The sequence below is a fragment of the Nothobranchius furzeri genome, chromosome 6 (genome assembly GCF_043380555.1).
Source record: "Nothobranchius furzeri strain GRZ-AD chromosome 6, NfurGRZ-RIMD1, whole genome shotgun sequence".
Classification (NCBI taxonomy): Eukaryota; Metazoa; Chordata; class Actinopteri; order Cyprinodontiformes; family Nothobranchiidae; genus Nothobranchius; species Nothobranchius furzeri.
In genome coordinates this window covers 61359741-61380346 of record NC_091746.1, presented here as the reverse complement: position 1 = coordinate 61380346, position 20606 = coordinate 61359741, and the positions used below count along the sequence as shown (strand labels likewise).

The following is a 20606-nucleotide window of genomic DNA, read 5'->3' as shown; positions in this document are numbered from 1 at the left end:
AGTATCTGATTTTGTGAAAAAGCATAGTAAAATATGTTATTTAGTTGGGTAAGCACCTTCCTTGGCAAAAATAAATGCACTGGGGGCGAATGGAGACCCATCCAATATGGCGGCCGGCCACCACGGGAGCTCCAATAGGCAGCGCTAGTCCATGGGGCATCTACGTATGTTTGTGTCTACAGCAAACCAAATCATTTACATACGCCTTGAGTGATTACCAATAAAGTTGTGTAAGGGAGCTGCCAGTCAAATATGCCACATTTCCCAGCATGCACAAGATCAGCAAACCAACCAATGCTAACTGGAACTGTATTTAATAAATGTCTGTCTGTAAATTTCAAGATAATTGTGGGATGTGGGTGATCATAAAAGGATTTATTTTTTGTGTAATAAGGCTAAGTAGTTAGCGTAATGTTCAACCTCGTGCTATTTTGGACTATTATTTTAGCCTGTTGTAATGCTAGCGGTATGATAGCATCACGAGTGCTGGATTCCTGCCACTGTTTCTCTGCTTGACCGTTGCAGCTTGGACTAAAATGTGTGTTTAGCAGCTCCTGCAGAACCTAATGAGGCTGAGGAGATAATTCAGCAGTTAGAATCAGGTGTGTCTCTGATCAGGAACATATCAAAAACATGCAGCCGCAGCATCCCTCCATTAGCGCTACAGCGCTATTTGGGCAAAAAAAACGCTAGCGCTACAGAGCTGTTTGGGCAAAAAAAAAAAAACGCTACATCCTAATTCCATTAGTTATGTGCTGTGGATTTCACATATGATGCCCGTGAATTTTAAATATGTATTTTGATGCTAAGGATGCGCTTATTTTCGAAGGGGAGAAAAGTTATTTTAGGTTTTGTGTGAAAATACGCCCAGGACTACAAATGCACATCACCAATTTGCTGTCAGCAAATCAGACATGGAGATAAGCAAAGGGAAAATGGCTGTTTGTTCGGCAGACTTTAAATCCTTCCTTCAGGTGGAACAAATCACCATAAATCTGGCCATTTGGTAAGTAGCAACTACGCTAGGGGAGAGGAGATTCTGTGGTGACGTCACCTATGCGATGTACCGATGTCTGATTTGCAGTCCTGCTAATTACAAACTTTTACAAGCTGATAAATCTCAAAGTGCGTGACAGGTGTGACTGAAACACACATCATTACTGTACATTAAAATAGAAGCACCCCATATGTGCGATTTAGGGCATAAGGTAAAGCCGATTAGAAAATAGCTCTTTTAGCCCCGTTAACTTGCATTAATTTTTTTGTTCTTCTGGGGACCCATGGTCCAGAAGTAGATAGGCATGACTTAGGCTTCCTACAGCATTCAAATTTCAAAATGTTCTCCTTTTCTCCTTGATGACATCATGCTACAGACCACAGCTTCACGTGTCACTAAGGTAACACCATTTAATGCCTATTAAATGCCCCTTGCCTGCTGAGCAAAATAAAGCAAAGAATGAACAATGACATTTAGCCCTCTGAAGTTAAGCGTGGGAGGTGCAGGAAGCCAAGGTCCACTGCAAAGATGAACATCTAAAGAACCATAATTGTTCTCAGAGTCACCACATCACAGAGCTGGTCCACACAGCTCCGAGCTTTGTGAGCTTTCACACTTCTCCAGGCCAGGGGCGCCTCCGGTCTCCCAGGACTCCAGCGGGCAGCTAATGGAACTGCGAGATAGCAAGTGGTCAGGTCTCACTGAGAACCCCTGCGGCTCTTCTCATTTCATGCTCTTTTGCCCTTCTTTACCCTTGCCTCTTAGTTAAATGTCAATCAGGAGCACTGGAAGGACAGAGGTCCCACCTGGAAGAAAGGTCGACCATTTAAAATCCCCACGAATAACGGAGAAGAAAGGATGGCGTTTAGAGAGTGAGGCCGTCGGTGTCACAGTGAGAGGATGACGTGATCTTAAACAAAGAGCAGCCTTCCGAAAACCGGAGGTCACTGCCTTGTAGAGCTCTAAAGAGCACCACTACAATACACTGTGTCAGCACATAAATAATTCCCATCCTTAAGCATGTTTGCTTCCAGAACTGCACACACACACACACACACACAGCAACATTTGTTTACTTTCCCATAAATCCTTATGAGGATTTTTTTTCACTGAAAGGGATGTACAAACTAGTAGTAGGACTGAAAAATAAATTATAACAAAGTTTTCTTAGGAAAATATTTTCAAATCTCCTTATTTAGGACAGCAGTAGCTCAGGAAGTAGAGCAGGCTGTCCAGTAATCAGAAGGTTGCAGGTTCAATCCAGCAGAGAATGCTGCTGTTGTGTGCTTGAGCAAAACACTTAACATTGCTTCTGTCAGCACACCCCAGGGCAGCTGTGGCTACATTGTAGCTCATCATCACCAGTGTGTGAATGTGTGTGTGAATGGGTGGATGGCTGACTGTGTTGTAAAGTGTCTTGGGGGGCTGTAGAATGTGCTTTACAAATACAAGTCATTTATTTATTTGTTAATCCAGTCATAAAAAACGGAAATACAAACCATCTATTCCATTGAACCTCTGTTTAATGGATGAAAAAGATGGATTTTGACAAATGTATGATTGCAAAAACTCTTAAAAATTGTTCCTCGAAGTGAGAGAGATGGAAAAATATCAGGTACATGTTTCATCTGGGTTTCACAGAAAGGAGTTTGTATTTCCGTATGTGTGTGTGTGTGTGTGTGTGTGTGTGTGTGTGTGTGTGTGTGTGTGTGTGTGTGTGTGTGTGTGTGTGTGTGTGTGTGTGTGTGTGTGTGTGTGTGTGTGTGTGTGTGTGTGTGTGTGTGTGTGTGTGTGTGTGTGTGTGTGGCAGTGACAGAATGTTTAGTTCCCATAGAGCATTGATGACGTAAGGGCCTAATAAGCATGTTGTCTTCTCCATCCAACGCCTCTGTCCAGTCCTGTGTGTCTCTCGCCTCTACGTTCCCACCTCTAGCTGGTCGCAATCCCTCCACGAGAAGCTCGTTAGACCAGTGTTTCCCAACCCTGGTCCTCAGGGCACACTGTCCTGCATGTTTTCCATGTTGTCCTTTTTTAAACACCCGTGTTTCCCTGCTGCCACACACCTGACTTAAATGAATGAATGATTACCAGGAATCCACCGCACTTGATGTCTTCCTGAGGAGCCAGTGTAAATCAGGTGTGCTGAAGCAGAGGCATGGAAAACATGCAGAACAGTGTGCCCTAAGGAACCGGGTTGGAAAACACTGCATCAGGCTGTTGACAAAAGGCCCAAAGACATAGGACGCCGACTGTTGCAGTGTTTATTTTCTCTCCTATTTCCATCAAATATTCAGGCATTTGAGCATCATCCCTGTTTCTCCAACTCTCAGATGTGCGACAGACGGAGGGGCCTGACCGCTGGCCAAGGTTAACAGAAGCTTAAACTGTGTTTGAGCTCTGCATCACACACACACACACACATACACACACCACCACCACAGAGATCAAACGGCGTTCTTCTCCGAGCTCCCACTGACAATTTCTCAACTTCCGAAACTGTCCTGCTTCTCCTTTCTTTTCCAGTCTGTGGTGAACTGCATCCGCCCCACAGTAAACCCAACCAGACTCTAATCAGAGTGGAAACCCCCCCCCCCCCCCCCCCCCCCCCCCCCCGTGCATCACTATCTCGGATTCATTATGCATTTGGATCATGATCATTTCTGAGCAGAGAGATCGATTGTTGCCTGACTTGGGATCATTTGTTCCACTTGAAAGAATAGTTATGACTTTAAAGCAAAATGATGATTTTAGAAGTCTTCTTATTTTTTTGGAATTAAGTTTAAAGACTTATTTTCAGATTTTTCTACTCTAAATCCCACCTATCCGCTTAACTTAAAATAAAAACTGTGCCGGTAGAGCTTTACATTTATTTAATCCCTTTGTAATTACATTTTATTAACACCACTTTACTTGTTAATAGCTAAATAAACCACAACAAAATAGCGCACGGGTGCTGAAATGATCAGCAGTTCACTAACTCCACCTATTGGTGAAATGTGGAACTATTGATTATAGCTGTAATGCGCCTATTGGGCGGTAGATGGCGGCAAAGATCCGCTCAGCATGACCATGAGAGGGAGGGCTTGATGTCATTGGCGTTAGAAATAATATACTAGCGTGAAGGGTTGGGATAATCGAAGTTCATTTTTTTATCACTTTGAATTACTTTGTAGGAAAACCCCAATAAGTCTAAATAAAACCGTTATACATTTTTTTATTTCCAATATTTAGAATCTAGAGTTAAAAAGGAAAAGTGATTATCTTTGCAAGAGACTTGAGCTCCAACAAATAGTAAGATATTTGCAAACATTGCTAAAATTTCTGAAATTCAAAGTGTTATTAAAAAACAATTTTTACATTCATAAAACCCACAGCTTGTGACTGCTGCATGCAAATCAACAAATAGAAAAGTTACGATATTGGAGGACATATTTTAATTTGGAAGATTAATAAAGATTCTCCAAGAAAATTGTTCACTGACTTTGCTAAGAAGACAGATAAAAATCCCTGAAGACGATTGATCAAACTTTAGTGGTGATCGGCTCAGCTGCCTGAATAAAGTAATCACAACAAAGATTTGTCTTCATCCTGAACAAAGCTGATGACTTTAAAAGCAAATTACATGCAATCAAATCAGAATGAAGGATTTCATAAGATAACATCCTGATGAGGATGGATAGAAAATGTTCTAAGCTTGTGCGACACTCAGTTGCACACGGGCTGGGGACATTCAGCAAATGCCAGCAATCTGCAAAGCAAGGCAAGGCAGCTTTATTTGAATAGGACATTTCATACACAGGCAATTCAATGTGCTTTCCAATTAGGAAGAATAGAACAATTAAAATTAACGTGATAGCACAGTTAAAATACAAACAATTTGAATTTAGATTTAAAAATTTCAAAGAAAGGACAAAGTTAAAGGTTGAGCAGTTATAGTGCAGAACGTGCAATGAGGAAGCTGATTCATCTGTGTGCAGCATAGTAGCTAAAAGCAGCTTCACCATGTTTGGTTCTGACCCGAGGTTCTACCAGCTGGCTGCTTCCTAAGGATCTCAGAGCCCTGCTGGGCCTACAGGAAGGAGAGCCGACATGTGTTCTGGCCCCATGTCACTGAGTGATTTATATACTAGTAGAAGCACTTTGAAATTGATTCTGTAGTTTCTTGGTAGCCAGTAAAGAGATTTAAGAACAGGAGTGATGTGCTCGGTTCTCATCCAGTGACAAAGATGGAAACCATGTAAAAATCCGTATTGCGTTTACAGTCCTTGCAGAATTAAACTGAAAAAGAACTTTAAGATACTTCCGCCACGAGGAACCCAAAAAATCCTAACAAGAAGTGTTTGTTGGTCATGTGCTAATTCTACCAAAAATAGTTTTAAACTTTTGCTTTTAATTTTTTTTATTTATTTTTTTTCCTTTTAAAAATTTCTAACTGAAAAAGATTTTATGAGTGGCCATGTAGCTTCTATCTTTGAGTAAACGCCCTGGTGGAAATTCTCCAGAGTGATTGAATTTTTGACTCTTCCACTCTAATCTGCCCTGACTTGTCTGTTATTCCTCAGCAGCTCATTGTCTTTCTTCTGCAATTTTTATTGTAGCCTCAGGGAATGTATTCCACTCCTTCCACACCCCACCCCTCCTGCACCACACACACACACACACACACACACACACACACACACACCTCACCAAGCAGCGCACAAACAAGCACTTTGCACTTCTTACATGGGTGTGGTTTCTGCTGCATAAGCAAGAACACAAGAAAGCAGGCAGAATGACAGCCAGCTAAATATGAATCCTTGACACACCAGGCCTTGGTCTGATAACTGATTAAAAACAGTTGATGGGGTTGGGGTACGATCCACAAGGAAGCATCCTGCAGCATCGAATAAACTCCTTGTCTCTGTATTTTAACGCATATCTTTACTTTTCTAGAGTGCAAGCTGGCCCAGATCACTCAGAGAATTAGGATCATTCTGTCAGTCAGATCAATTATTCATAAAAAGATGACATAGCATGCTTACTTGACATGCCAGAGGCGTAATCTACAGTACTATGGCTGCTCCTTAAGGACCGGGATAATGTGCAGCACTGAGGGGGCAGAAGATCTCGTCAGCAGATTATTAAAATAGGGGTTAAATTGGTTCTTTGATTCTCCTGGAATACTAAACAGTGCCATTGGGTGACGTGCCAACAAGAAAAAGACTTTCAAACAACCACTCTAGGTACATCTGATCAAAGTTTTTAGGCAGAATTTAATGTCCAACCTTGTTAAAATTGTATCATAATTTTGATGCATTCAGCTCAAAAGTGTTTTTTTTTTCTTGCGGTCAAAGCTAAGTTTTTCAGGAACAGGATGTGACTGTGATACAATTACTCATCCCTGTGGAAACCATGGTGAAACAAAGAACAGCAAACAGTTTTATTTTAGCTAAAATCATCCGTAATTATGTCCTGAAGGCAGAAGCAGACCATTTTACTGTCTCTTCTGCTACAACATTTGGGGGGTACAATTCAACGGGACAGAACATATCGAAACAAAAGCAGAAACTCAGTTTTGTCATGGAGATCGCTAAGGGTGTGTCATGTTGAGCTGATGATGAAACAAAATGACTTTCCAATGTTGAACTGAAAAAATTGACAACATGTTCATAAGTAATATGTGTGGTGTACCTCAGGGAGCAAGTTTAAGGCAAAAAAAAATGTTCATTGTGCATGTGCCATTTAGTTGGTTTTTTTGTTACAAAACTCTTTGATGACTTGATTATTATTATTATTATTATTATGAGCTACTACAGCATTCATTTTCCCTCTGGGATTAATAAAGTATTTTTGAATTTGAATTTGAAATTGATTGTTTTGCTTATTTCGCTAAAAGGAATTATGGTATATTGTTAGTTTTAGTAGCTTTTCTTGTTGTATTTCTTGTTGTTTTGTTTGTTTTTGCTTTTGTGATTTGAAAAACAATATTTTTCTAGTAGTGGATTTATTATATCTTCTGTTCAGTTGAAAGAAATGATGGTGTTTTGCTGGTTGTTTATTTTTTATTTAGAATTTTTTTGTTTAGTTTTTCACAATAGTTGTTTCTTTCTAGTCAGGTTTATTATATCCAATCTGTTTAGTTGAAAATGACTTAGTGTTATGTTTGTTCTGTTTCTTTTTTCTTTTTATGTTTTAGATCGTTGTTGCTTTTGCAAAGAGAAATGCTACCTTTCTTTCTTTCATTTGTTTTTCTCTCAAGTCTGTGTTCAAGCAGCAAATCTGTTGTGTTTGTATTTCAAAGTACGCAAGAGTTACTTCACAGTTTGATGTGTGAAAACCTGCCAACTGGCTGGCCTGCCGGTCGGAGCTCTTTGGACTGAGATTGAAACACGCCCATCCCCGATTGCCGTGTGTAATTCCATACGCAAGGGGGCGCTGTTGCACCAAATCGGGTTGTTCTGCCCGGTTCAAGGCATTACCGTGTGTTGTGTGTGTGAGGGAGAGAGACAGAGTGTGTGTGTATCCAGTGAAAATTACCCCGGAGACGGACGGAGACCGCTTTTGACCGTACCAATGTGTGTGGCCTATAACTATATTATATTTAGCCCGACAGGATCATCTCATGGACACAACAGTGTATCGAAAATGAAGGAATAGTCGCAGGAGACGCGCGGCGAGGCTCGTCTGCAGCTTACCGTTTTGTTGAACTGCGAGTGGGATCACAGCTGCTGCTGCTGGCTACGAAAATGTCGAGAAAAATAGAGAGCAAGCACGGTAAGTCCAGCCCGGATAGAATCGAATGCTCTGCTCCATCTCGGGACACTAACGGGCTCACGATAGCCGCTCACAAGGGAAACAAATGTGGGAAATATGGGCGAATATGCATGGAGCTCCAGATAACGCTGGATGAACGTGTCCAGTGTAAATGGGGGTTTAATTGGGCCTTATGGATTGTTCTTTTTCCTGCTACCCAGTTGAAACGACGCCTCGCTGTGTCGGCTTTCTAGCATTGTCTCATTTATACTGATAGATATTTTATGTCAAGCTCTCTGGTGAAGCTACATAAACATGCTATCCTTCCAAACCTGACATGCGACTTCCCTGGTGTTGTGTCGAATTAAGCACCCCCCGTCGAAGAAAGCGCTTTCTAATGCAGTTTGTTCTGTATTAAATAACTTACAACCAAAAATATCAAACTACACACCACCATCAGTTCGTGGCTATACTCCTAAAAATACTTTCAGCTTAGAGCAACAGTAGAAATTTTCCAGGGAGCGTTTATCTTTGTAGCGTAGCACCGCAAACATACATGCACCAAATGAGGTAATTATCAATGACGTGCTTTTAAATGTACTGGAAAGATATGTTCGGTTGCTACTTTGTCTGAATTTACTAGTCAAAAATGCGTTCTCGTGACAGAGAGGCTTTTTTTTTCGTCACAACACCGGCATCCCTATTTTTTTCCTCCAACGGGCGTATAAATATGGTTTGGTTGTTTGAAAGCATCCGCAGCTTTTTCAGAAAAGGATGTTGGTCTTTCTTGGGGGAAGGACGTGTGTCAGGACTCCCTAATAAACAAGCAAAACCTCTCTTAAAATGTCTGGTTGACTCAGTTTTTTAATTGCAAACATTGTTAGCAACAGCTAAAGGTTAGCCTTACGTCAACTGCGTTAGCTTACGTTAGCTGCGTTTAAATCTGGACTTTGAAGGGTTCACGCCCCAAAACCGCTGTTTAGTACTTGGGTTTAGTTGGGTTTTTCGTTATTCTATCGTGTTTTGCCGTCTTGTGTCTGCCTGCGTGGCTCGGTTTACATACATTTAGAATAAAGCAGTGCATCTCTGAGGATGAGAGCAAACAGGGTAGACTTAGGTATGCATTTGAAAGGGAACTTTATAGCCGCCAGCCTCTCTCGCATCCCATTCCTCCAGCTGTCTCCCTGCTCCCAGTCCTGCCTGCTGTAAATGAGCACACACTCCAGAGTTCCCAGTTAACAGGCATGGAAGGAAGGAGTGTCATCCACCACAAGCAGCTCAGTAATTCCTTTACAGCGTAGAAGTTTCCGATTCCTATCGTGTCTTGCAAATAGATGACTTCATATGGTCACAACTTAATGAAAACTCTGAGGCAGTGTAGTATTAAAGGGTCTGTTTTGGCTGAAAACTAAAGGTGACTGAGCTTTTTTGTTTGTTAAACCACTTAAGTCTGACCTTTAAATCGTTCAGGCATTAAAAAGGCGCCTAAAGTCACAGAACAAACCAGTGTTGTGTCCAAAGATGTTTGGAGACTCTGTTTCTAGCTGCCTCCTACAAAGATACTATATTTCTATTTCTTTAGTGGAATATGTGAAAAATACGAAAGGTAAAGGTTTGATTGACTTAAAGATTAAAATCTTTATTGTCTGCTTTTTTACCAATATACTGCCACAGTCTAACTCTTCGTGTCTGATGCAGAAATAACAGATACTGGTATATGTGGGGCTCCTGTCCTAAAAGTTGAAGTGGCTGTTTCTCCTTCTCTGATATTATTAACCTCTCACACCAGTGGTGTTCTGTTGCTGAATACACAAGTGTGTAATTAGTGCAGGACTCAGGGAAGTGCAGTGGTTTGGTGAGGGTGAGATAGACAACCGGATGGTCCAATAGATTGTTTCGAACTCTGTTATTGTTTGAGAGGTTTAGACAAATGTACGAGAACTACTTCCTTCATTTTATCTAGGGCTGAACGATTTAAAAAAATAATCTAATTGCGATTTTTTGCTTCAGTGTTGCAATTGCGATTTAATTCACGATTATTTTCTCAAAGGGCTTTTCTCATATATGTCAACTAACGGAAGCAAAAAAATCTATGGAACTTGAACTGAATATAATCAAGTTTATGTATCTTCATATTTATCTACATATCATATCAACAAGTTTATTTGTCTACATATACATAAACAAGTAAAGACAAAATTTTGTATTTGAAGGTGCAATGCTTTGCAGCCAGGAGCACGTCCCTTGAAGGAGCATAGGTATTAGTGAAAATGTATTTGCCTGAAAGAAGTGTGTCCCATTTATTGAAGTCTTTTGGGGTTAGAGTTTTTGACGTTTTGTCCATACAGAGCTTCCGTAGTTCAGTTACATCCATACCTGCTAGCCTAAACTCAGTGGAGTTAGTCTCTTACGGTTTTCTTGCTTTACCAAAATGTCTATCTGTACTTATTTGATTGATGGCAGTTTTTACTTTTTATTAGACTCCAAATGTCATAATTTGGCACGTTCCTAATTCCTAATTTGTAAGAATGTAATCGGTGATGTTGGCATGAGCATCCCTATGGGTTTCTCCGTGTAAATTAGCATTGTGCTAACCACTCGCTGCCAGTCAAATCGCAGCCTTTGCGATTAGAAAGTCTCCTTTTGTCACGTCACAATTTAATTGCATATGCAATTAATCGTTCAGCATTTTTGGATCACATTAGCAATGATATACTGGCTCGGCTTGTGGAGACGATTCATGAGAGCAGGTGGTTTTCAAAACTTGATAAATGAAAGTAGCTACAACTCATGTTTGACAAGCAACATATGGGAGGAAGATTTTGAATTCAGAGTGATTTTCCCACCTGCTAATACAGATGGCCACACATAAATTTAAGCGATTAGATACTCGTATGATGCCAAGATTAACCGTTCACCATAGCACACAAGTTTGTGTAGGTTTATCAGTGCGTGCACAGACACCAAGCTCCAGCTGGAGAATTATGGCCTGACACACTAGCTGCATCAACAAGCTCCCAAATCACCATGGTTACAGTGTCCCAAAGCCACTGACTTTTCCTCTTTTGGGAGGTAAACACCCACAGTGAGACCCGTTAAGAGCTACACCTTGTCGTGTGGAGCATAGTTTGGTTGTCACCTACTAAAAGATGAACTGGGTGTTTTATCTGTTTTTGCACTGAACCCCAGTCTGTGTGCACACACTCACCCACATGACCTCATAGTTCAGGCAGCCTGGACTGTAATCCATAAACAGATTCAGTGACTTGTGTTGTTGGCCAAAAAAACTGTGCAGCTGATGCAAAAACTTGCATCAGAATGACTTTGTCTGGGGAAATAAACTGGGTGGGGACAGAGTGGAAATTTTGATGTGTATTTAATATACTGGTTAATTCTTTATACAGATTTTTAAATGGAACTTGAGGATTTTGACTTCTCAGTTTTGCAAAATGTGGGATAAATTAATGACACTGTAATCAAGTGTCAGGACATTAACCATGCTTGGTATCTGTCTCTGTCTAAATAAAGTGATGAGCTGATAAAGAATTTTTATTATTTGGTTCCTGTTTTTTTACATTTTTGGGAGCGTGTGTCATCCTGTGTGCACGAGGTCATCAGTTGTGTAGACCACATTAAAACTGTGGCATCTCTGACCTCTCCTCTTTGGTGTTCCAGGGATATGAAAGGAATAAACTGTGTTGTCATTGTGTCACATTGTAAAGCTGCTGTGACACAGAAAGAGGACAACAGTGTGTGAGTGGTTATTGCAGTGTATCGGAGGCTGGTTATGATGTATCTTTTCAGAGTTAAGCTCAGGCTCCTTCATTCAGCAGAGAACACATTTGTACATTAAAATTAGCAGGTCAGCTTCGTCTTTGTAAATTGTGTTTCGCAGTTTAGGTCAGTGCAGTTGGAAACTGTACACAGACCATGGAGCGTCCTGGGGGGGTTCTTATGAGAGAAAAATTGCACTGGTATTAAAGCACTGATGAGAAAACTGTGTCGCAGTCAACAGCAGCCGGAGTGATCTCAGTTTGGAAAATTAGCAGTTTTCCCATTTCAACACTGTTGCATGACAAAAGTACAGATGGACAATAGGAAAGTAGAAATTGAATGAAGTAGTATTAGATTTGGAAGAATTTCTGACAATCTGCCGAACCAAAAAGATTGTGGTATTTTAATGGCGCATCCTGTCTATTGCAAAATTTCACATGCTGAATGCAATCTGTTCATGAGTGTTTTAATGGCTTTTAGGGCTGTCGTTGTAGGGAAGTAGTTGGATAGCACCATTTAGTAACGTGTATAAAAAAGTTGTAAATCAATGTAAGAATTGGGATTTGAAATATGAGCTTTAAAATGTGCAAAATTAATTCCATATTCCTCAGCCCTAGACTCAAGTATGCTTTTGCTGTTCATTCAACAGAGAAACTCGTGTACTGCTATGCTAGCCGGGTTTATAGTGGTTGGCAAAAGCATCCTAGTGCTGTTTAGCTGAGGCCTCCTGGAACCATCCATCACTACAACCAGCAGACAGTCATAAAACTAACAAGTACAAACATTTACTCGGACAACATTTGTCAGTTCGTTAAAGGTGTGGTTCACTAGGGCTGCAACAAACGATTATTTGGATAATCGATTAATCGGATGGGGTCTCGACACGATTAATCGGATTACATAGGGACATTTTTTAAAACTGCTAGGGAAACGTTATTTTTTTCCTTCCTTCACTTTATTAAACACAACATTATTAGAAAACAGTTCAATAGCAGAAAACCAACATGCCATCACCTAAATTGTCTTATAAGGTGTATAGACAGAGACCCTAAGCTACACCTATCTGTGACCTAAAATGCTTGGTCCAAGTTAAACAGCTTAAAGAGCAAGTCAACCCCTACCAGAGTCTAACTCCACTCCCGCTTCATGTTTGAAAAATGCAACACATGCTGTTGCCTGGCAGACCGAGAGGGCGGAGCCGCTAACAAATACACAGACACTCAGGCTCACGACAGCATTGTGACATCATAATGTACCAGTTTACATCATAGCATACTTCTTAGCCAATAGCGGTGGCAGATTTAAATTAAAATACAGTGCAGAGTTTTTACCTGACAACGGCACAACACTGCCAGTTTTAGGCAGAATATTTAAATTTTAACTAAGATGCACTGAAGTGCCAAATTATTGACGACACGTGTCTGCAGCACGATTAGACACTCGTTTATTTAGTTTATCAGCAAAAAAAAGTTTATTTGGGGGTGACTTGCTCTTTAAGGGCAATTCTCATCTGTTTTGTTTGATCTCATCTGTAGACATTTATTATAATTGGGGATGTCAAACAACTAATTTTTAAATGTAATTAAACATAGGCTGTGAATTAATCAAAATTAATCACTATTTCCAAAAATGACTGAAAAATACCAAATAAAACAAAAGTAAATGAATGCCATCCTCCTTGCGATGATGCCCTGGGCAACTGCCATAAAGTCACATCAAGAGATGCTGCTGATCATTCCAATGATCCCAAATAAACTCACATTAGGCCACATGAAAGCAACTGAACCCAAAAATATATTAACCAGTATATAACTGCACTCTCACACAACACGCCTGCAGCAACAGTTAGGACTCCTCCCTCCCTTTTAAAAACGTTTTCGCTTCTGAGGACATTGTGGTTGTAAAGCCACATGCTAGTAGTCTGGCCCCGGTGTGATCAACCAGTTTCTGCGGGAATGTGACGGCGGAACCGGTTCGTAGCGGCGCGAGTCCCCCCCCCCCCCCCCCCCCCCGCCTATCTAATAGCGTCGCGCTTACAATTTTATAGACTTTTTTACGAGCTTAGGGCATGTCTAGCCTGTGTAATAATCCGGGGCTTGGGTGAATCACTTTTGAAAAGTTTTTTACTTACCCGGACACCGAGCGCTCTCCTTCCTCGCTGATGATTCTGACATGCTTGCGTTTAAGACGCTGCATCATCACCGTAGTATCCCCGTGCCATGCTAAGTCTGACCTACAAACGTTGCATGTCTTCGCCTGATTTAACTGAAAATGCTCCCAAACTTTAGAAGTTTTTACTTTTTTGGGGTCTCGCTGCTTCTGCCATGTTCCTCTTACAAACACCTGCCAGCTCTCCACCGGTCTGCGCGCAACGGCGGGCAGGAGGGGAGGGGGCTTTTGGAAGAGTTGCGCAACACAACGAATCGATGACGCAATTCGTTGCCAACGCTTTTAGTAATCGATTTTCATCGAATTTATCGATTCGTTGTTGCAGCCCTATGGTTCACTGAAAAAAAAAACTTTTTTAAGGATTATTTCTGATTATAATCGGTCACTCTAGGGTTTTCATGCAGGCTGAACATGAAAATAGTCTCCTACACCTACATTTGCTTCTGATAGAAAATATACGTAGAAAAGCTAGGATTTGAAAAGCCAGATAGATCTACGTCAAGAGGAAGGCTGTTGTCGGTTTAGCGTCCAGAATCGGCAGACAACGTTACAGCTAGCAGAAGCTAACCGTTAGCATTAGCAACTCAACCACACAGCAGAAGCTTCTGCAGGCTTTGGTTATTTGTGGAGATTAAGCATCCATGTTGCAGAGCAAAGGGAGTCAGTGGTAGACTTGTGTTGCTGTTATCCAATCTGAGGCAAGATGTCCAAATATCAAGAAATACGACTGTAAATTCTGCAGTGTTGAGCTCTCCTCTGATGTGGAAGACTTGTCTATGGTTATGCAGGCATTTCTGGGCTTTTTTGCCCCAGAGTAAGGCTTGCAAGGCATTCATTCCTCCCAGAGACCGCTGATAATGTATTGATTAAACGTGTTACCTATACCTTTAAATGATGGAGGTTTGCTCTTCTGAATATCTTGACTCCTTTTATTCTCTGAGACGGTCATTCTGAGACATAAGATTGTATGTTTTTGGGTGTTTTTTGGTGTATGTGGTACTTTGGGTTAGGGTTGTCACGGTATGAAAATGTAACCTCACGGTTATTGTGACCAAAATTATCACGGTTTTCGGTATTATCGCGGTATTTTTTAAACGGTGTTGCATATGTTCAGAAAGCATTGATAGTCCTGTTCTACACAAACTGAAATAGTTTAGAAAAGGTTTAACAATGTTTATTAAACCTAAAATAACACAAAGCCTTAGCAAAAGTGCAACTTTTCACAAGTAAAGGAACAAATAGCTTCTTTTTCTGGAACGTGTTACAGTAGTCAGTGCAGGTTTAAATGATACAAATCCAAACATTCAAAACATAAACAATATGTAAACAAATCAAAGAAACACCACTTGTTTTCTCATATACTTGTTTTCTTCATTATCAAAATGAAAATCTAAAACTCCAGTCCACACTTGACTTGAGCGCTGTACAAGTCAACCTTAAAAAATATGTATTTAAAATAAATAGCCACTTTAAACAACTGACTAAAATAACTACTACACTATGTAATCAAATCCAAATGTTCAAGTATAAATGGCATTGAATAAGTAAACAAATCAATGACAAGGAACTAATTGTATATTTCTCTTCATCATAAACAAATAAGATGCTTCATCCAGCAACAGGGTGTCCGTGACACGGTTTAAATGCTGGCAGAGGACGCTGCGGCTGCAGTATATAGTGATTCGTTGCATTCTCCGTCAACCAAAAGTCCTCACATCATGCATTTAAGCTAAAATGCTAATGCTAACCTACCTTGCACTGGCTGTAGAGACGTGGGTGATGGTCACTCAGATGTGCCATTAGATTCGGTGTTGCTGCCTTTTGCAGACACTTGTTTCCTGCACGTTCTGCAAACGGGATAGCCGTCTTCTATTAACTGTCCCTCAGCGTTTTTCAGAAATCCAAAATATGCCCATACTTCCGATTAGTCTTCTTTGAGGGCTGATGGATGTCCTGGGCGCTGCCGTCTCCTCCTTCGGCCGTTATTTCAGCTTCAAGTTTTGGTGCCGTTGCAAACTAAAAAGTGCGTGTGCGCGCCGCGGGAACTTCAGCTGAAGCGACGGTGGCTGGTAAGGGTCACCGCGCCGAAACCGCAGCCACGGTAAACCCACCGAGATAATATAGTTTTTTAAAAACTGGACGGTTATCTTTATTGTCAACTTTTTTACCGGGGTTTACCGCTATACCGGTTACCGTGACAACCCTACTTTGGGTGCCGACTGTTCGCCATCGGGGGTGGTTTACAAGGACTCGCAGTCGCATCATCTATCAGCAGTAAAGAGTTACAGCTACATGTCACATATTAGGGCTGCACAATATATCGTAAATATATCGTTATCGCGATATCAGCATGCACAATATACATATCGCAAAGAACAGATAAATATCGCAATGAATGGTCAGCTCAAGTGTTTGCTACACATGATGCATTCTGTCAAGCAAACAAAGTATCATGTTTTTTTTAACAAATCAAATAGAGATCTTCATTCATTTGGCCAATTGGGTGGGTTCTCATAGGTCAGAGTCCCGCCCCCGAGGCGAACGGCACATTATTTAGATGGTTAGCAAACACCTGAGTTAGCTTTGTTCTGCTCTTTTGCTGATTCTGCTTTTCCCGGGATCCACTGATCGCCTTGTCTTGTTTATTTTCTTTTTCCCTTTCCTCACATTTTTAGCTTTTCTCATTGTTCCTGAGTTAAGTTTTTATTTACCGCAAGTAATATCGCCATCGCAATATTAATCATTGTTATCGAATATCGCAGGTTTTCCTAATATCGTGCAGCCCTATCACAAATGTACATCTGTGTGTTTGACTGCGGCGCACCACGGCAAAATATATGTAGTAGAAACCCTGATCAGGCGTGATACTAAAGCAGAAGCTTTGATGTACCTGAGAGTAAATCTGTAAGGCTTGTCACCAGCATTCAGACATCGATTCTGTTCGCTTCACAGCCAGACAGGACACGGGGGGAAAAAAAGTAAGTGTGGGGTCCTTAAATATGGGGTCACTGTTTAGAATAGTCTCTTAACCAGTCAGCACTCTCAACTGTCTTCAAGTGGCACACTTTGGGCCAAGTATTAGTTTTAGCTTCTTTGGAAATGTAACAGTCGATACTATAAATGTAACCGTGGACCACCTTCTGCTCTGTCCCCTCCACTACTCACACTAAACAAATGCTTTAAGGTGTGTTTAGTCTGTTTTTCACCCTGTAATGAAAAAGCCCAATTAGTGCAATAATCTTTGACAGTTTGACAATTCATTTTGTATGAATATTTTCCTTTTACAATTTATTATATGCAAAAACTACATGTTTGAAAAATGATATTCCCACCTGCAGCGGAAGGCTGCCTCTTTGCTGCAGCACTAAGAGAATCGTTTTATTTCTGTGTATTAGGAATGTACGTTTCCCACATGTCTTTAACCCGTTATTGACGCCCCTTAACGGTTAGTAGCCGGTTAACCGGTTAACTATGAACATCCCTACTGTGTATCAACATGGCCTACTAAGCCATTTTATGGATGAGATTTGAAAAATGTTAGGAATAAATCAGTTTCTTTTGCTTCCATTACATAAGTTTTGTTCTGATTTTCATAAAAAAACTAGATTTTTTATCCCCCCCCCCCCCCAGTTATTTTTTTTAGAAAAACATTTTTAGATGTAGAATTTAAGGGAGCGTCTAGGAAGAAGCGTTCTCTAAAAGGGATTTAAACTGCTTTCATAGTGCCCTAGATGTTAGATATAAGAAATGGCCTTTTCTTGCCCTGTCTGGAATTTAAAAAACTGCCATACTTTAAAACCCTGCAGAATTTATTCAAAGAAATAGGCATAAATTAAGATGTTAACCATTGCTACAACTTATTTCTATGCTTGTTGCAAAATCTGCATATTTTTCTCAGCAGGCTAAAATTGTGACACACCAGGTTTCTGCACGTCAGTGTTGGTAACACCATGGTGGGAGCAGGAGCAGGAGCAGCACAGTGTTGTATAATTAGCTTGTGGCCTCTGCTGTGACTGGACAGTGAATGGTAGTAACCAGACACAGCACAGCGGAACTGATCCATCAGTTTCCTTTTTTAGACTCCTTGCCCTCCCCCTCTGCAGACGCCGGGAGTGTACATATGTGTGTTTGACTGCGAAAGAGTTCTGCTGCAGCGAGAAGAGTTTACACTCCAGCATTCCTCGAGTTAGCACTAAAGTGCGAGTTATTTAGATGGCTTTGTGTTTGTGAAGTGGTGACTGCCATGCTTCAGACTGAAGTCAAGTCTTGTGTGATGTACAGAAATAGCAAGCCCCACATGCCTTCGTCACCAGAACTCTGAGCAAGCGCTGAAGTAGTTATGATTACAAAAGCTTTCCCCAGACAATTTGGTCTACCCACATTGCTGATGAGTGATCCCAGTGTTGGACAGAGCAGGCTACGGGTCCTGGTTTGACATGCTGCAATTTTGAGGTTTGATGGGAGCAAGCTTTTCACCCTCCCTGTGCCACAGAATGAGAGGCCTGCTGTTTGGGTTTAGGTTTAGCTGTGTTGTAATTAGATTTTTTTTAATGTGTGTGTTTTGTGCATGGGAAAGCAAAGAAAAAGGGAGGGAATAAAGCTCAGGGTGGAACCCTGAGAGGAATTAAGTCTCTGCACAGAGAGAAAATCAAGCAGAGAAATGGATTGATGACACGTTTGGTAATGACCGGGCCGGCGCGATCGATGACGAGTGGAAGGCAGCGACTGTGGAGGCAATCAGGCCTTTGTGACATGAATATCTTCAGGGCAGATTTGCCTTCGGCATCTTCAGAAAGCATCTTCCAGGAAGCTAAAGACTGCAGTTAGGGTTGTTTTTGGAGATCTCGCTTGTGATTCGATACAAGCTCCGTTTGCAGGTCGTATTTATGTCTTCGTTTCTGTCTGTGCTGGAGATGGCGTTCTGATAAGGGCTTTAAGATGATTCATCATTCGAGGTCACTGCTGTGTGTTGGCTTACATGCTGCAGAGCAGGTCATTTATTCCCGCTGGTGGCTGACTCATTTCCTCATGGCTGTTGAGAACATACCCACTTCAGATAATCGGGGGCTGGATCCTCTTCATGACCACTGATGACGACTCATACTTCTTAACTCTGTTCTCCAGGATTAAGTGATTTTGTTTGGGGCCATAAATCAAGGTACAATTCTTTAGAAACAAGAGCACCTCTTCCCAGTCCTTTAGATGGCCGTCAGGTCTATTTGTGGATTTTTCAGCTAAAGTACTGAGTAACGTGACTAAGTCGAGAAGATGGTCATGAGGCTCGCTTAGATTGTGACTAAGCCTCTCCATTCCCGTTGACTGATGCCTGATGAAACACAAGCTTGACCAACGAGCCTCGGCATACAGAAACTAATCATCAGGATCACCAGGACTAATCGTTAAGTGTGGACTCTTGAATGGGCAATATAAGCTGGAGGAGTCAGGTGTCTTCAGAGGACACAGACTCCTCTCTGAGGGACGATCTAGATGAGGACGCAGGTAAATGCATTTGCAAAATAATTATTGATGCACAGATTATTCTGTAGTTGTTGAACTGCAAAGGCCAGGGAACGGGTGAAAAACAGTTTTAGTGGTTTGCACTTCGGGGATAAAAAAAGTTCTTGTTGTAGATATTTGAAATTCTGCATTTGTTCAGATAAATAGGCATATATTTAAATGTAAATGAAGCAAGAAATCATGCTCTCAGCCAAAAATGGGATCATACACTTGTTTCACTTGCATGGTTGCTTGCTTGGGTTCTGCTTGCAAAGGTTCTATTTCACGTATTTATGCAACCCCTTTTTAGGAAACGCGAAGCTTTCATTGTTTTTGAAGGAAGTGTGCTTTGCCAGTTTGACAGCTTTAATGTAAAATAGGGTCACTTGGCAGAATTAAAAAGCTGGGCACATTCCTCGCTGTGCTTTTTGTGTCGTGTGGCTTTATGGAAAGTGCTCATTTGCTCTGCTGAAGCCTTGGGTGGACCCAGCTTTAAGACGCTGCTCCGTAGGCCTGTAGCCTTCCATCACACGCCTGCGTCTTTTGCATATCGCCTCCAGAGTTCGTAGACAGAAGCCACAGCCGTGCTAATCCTGACTCATCAGGTGAGGATTCGTCAGTGTGTCTGGATGCTGTGGTTCTAATCCTGTTGCACAGTGCAACAAACAAACAGCAGCGTTTGTTGCACTGGCTGCTTAACTTCACCATGGTAGCTGGGTTTATTTGTTGACCCACACGTTGGGGGTCAGGGCTGCTTGGTTTATTAATGTTTGTTGTGAGCTTGTTCTTCCCCCAATGTGCTGTGTGAAGTGATCCACCCTAGTGAGCTGGTAGCACCTAAACACTCCCTAATTAAGGCATTTGGGTTGATCATTGTGTAATTACACAGCGCAGAGTGTCTTAATACCCTGTTTTGAAAACACACAGTCTTAAGGAATGCTCAGTCCAAAATCGGCTCGTTTTAGCTCAGCAGAGTTATTTGTCTGTGCAACGTTTATTTCTACTTATTAGTCAAGTCTCTGTAGCCGCAGTGTTCTTTAGTGAGGATGTGCTGACTTAATTATGTGTTTGAAATCAGGAGGTTTTAGTACACCATCACGTGATGGACATTAGTGACACTAATTAGTCTGTTAGAGCTCATTTCCCAGCAGAAAGGTAGCTGGTTGCCTTTAAAAGCTGTAGAAAATTCAGGGAACACGGTCCTTATATCTCACAGTTTTGGAAGGAAGCAGTTTGAATCTCCGTCTTCAAAGAAACGGAGTGTATCACAAGTGCTACCAAGTTGGTTGAGATGTCAGACTAAAACAAACAGAGGTACTGAATAGCATGTTTTTGCTGATCGATGTAGAGATCTCCTGAAAAGGGTGTTCTGGCTTGTGGTTCTGCGTGTTATTGGCTGTAGTGGGTCAGATGGAGACTCGGAGAGTGGCACGGC

The 20606-nt window shown here is 41.3% G+C and overlaps 1 protein-coding gene across 8 annotated transcripts in view; it reads left to right on the top strand.

Moving 5' to 3' along the window:
- The first annotated feature begins 7493 nt into the window (after nucleotides 1-7493).
- Nucleotides 7494-20606, top strand: part of rapgef1b (Rap guanine nucleotide exchange factor (GEF) 1b) — a 63559-nt gene continuing 50446 nt past the window's right edge. For 7 of the 8 annotated variants that reach the window (XM_015943026.3, XM_015943022.3, XM_015943027.3 and 4 more), the window contains exon 1: nucleotides 18862-19174. In XM_015943026.3, coding sequence (XP_015798512.3) covers nucleotides 19093-19174 — 82 coding nt within the window. In that variant the 5' untranslated portion in view covers nucleotides 18862-19092. Of the gene's footprint in view, nucleotides 7754-18861; nucleotides 19175-20606 lie in introns of those variants that run through there. The other variant, XM_015943023.3, reaches the window with a different exon arrangement.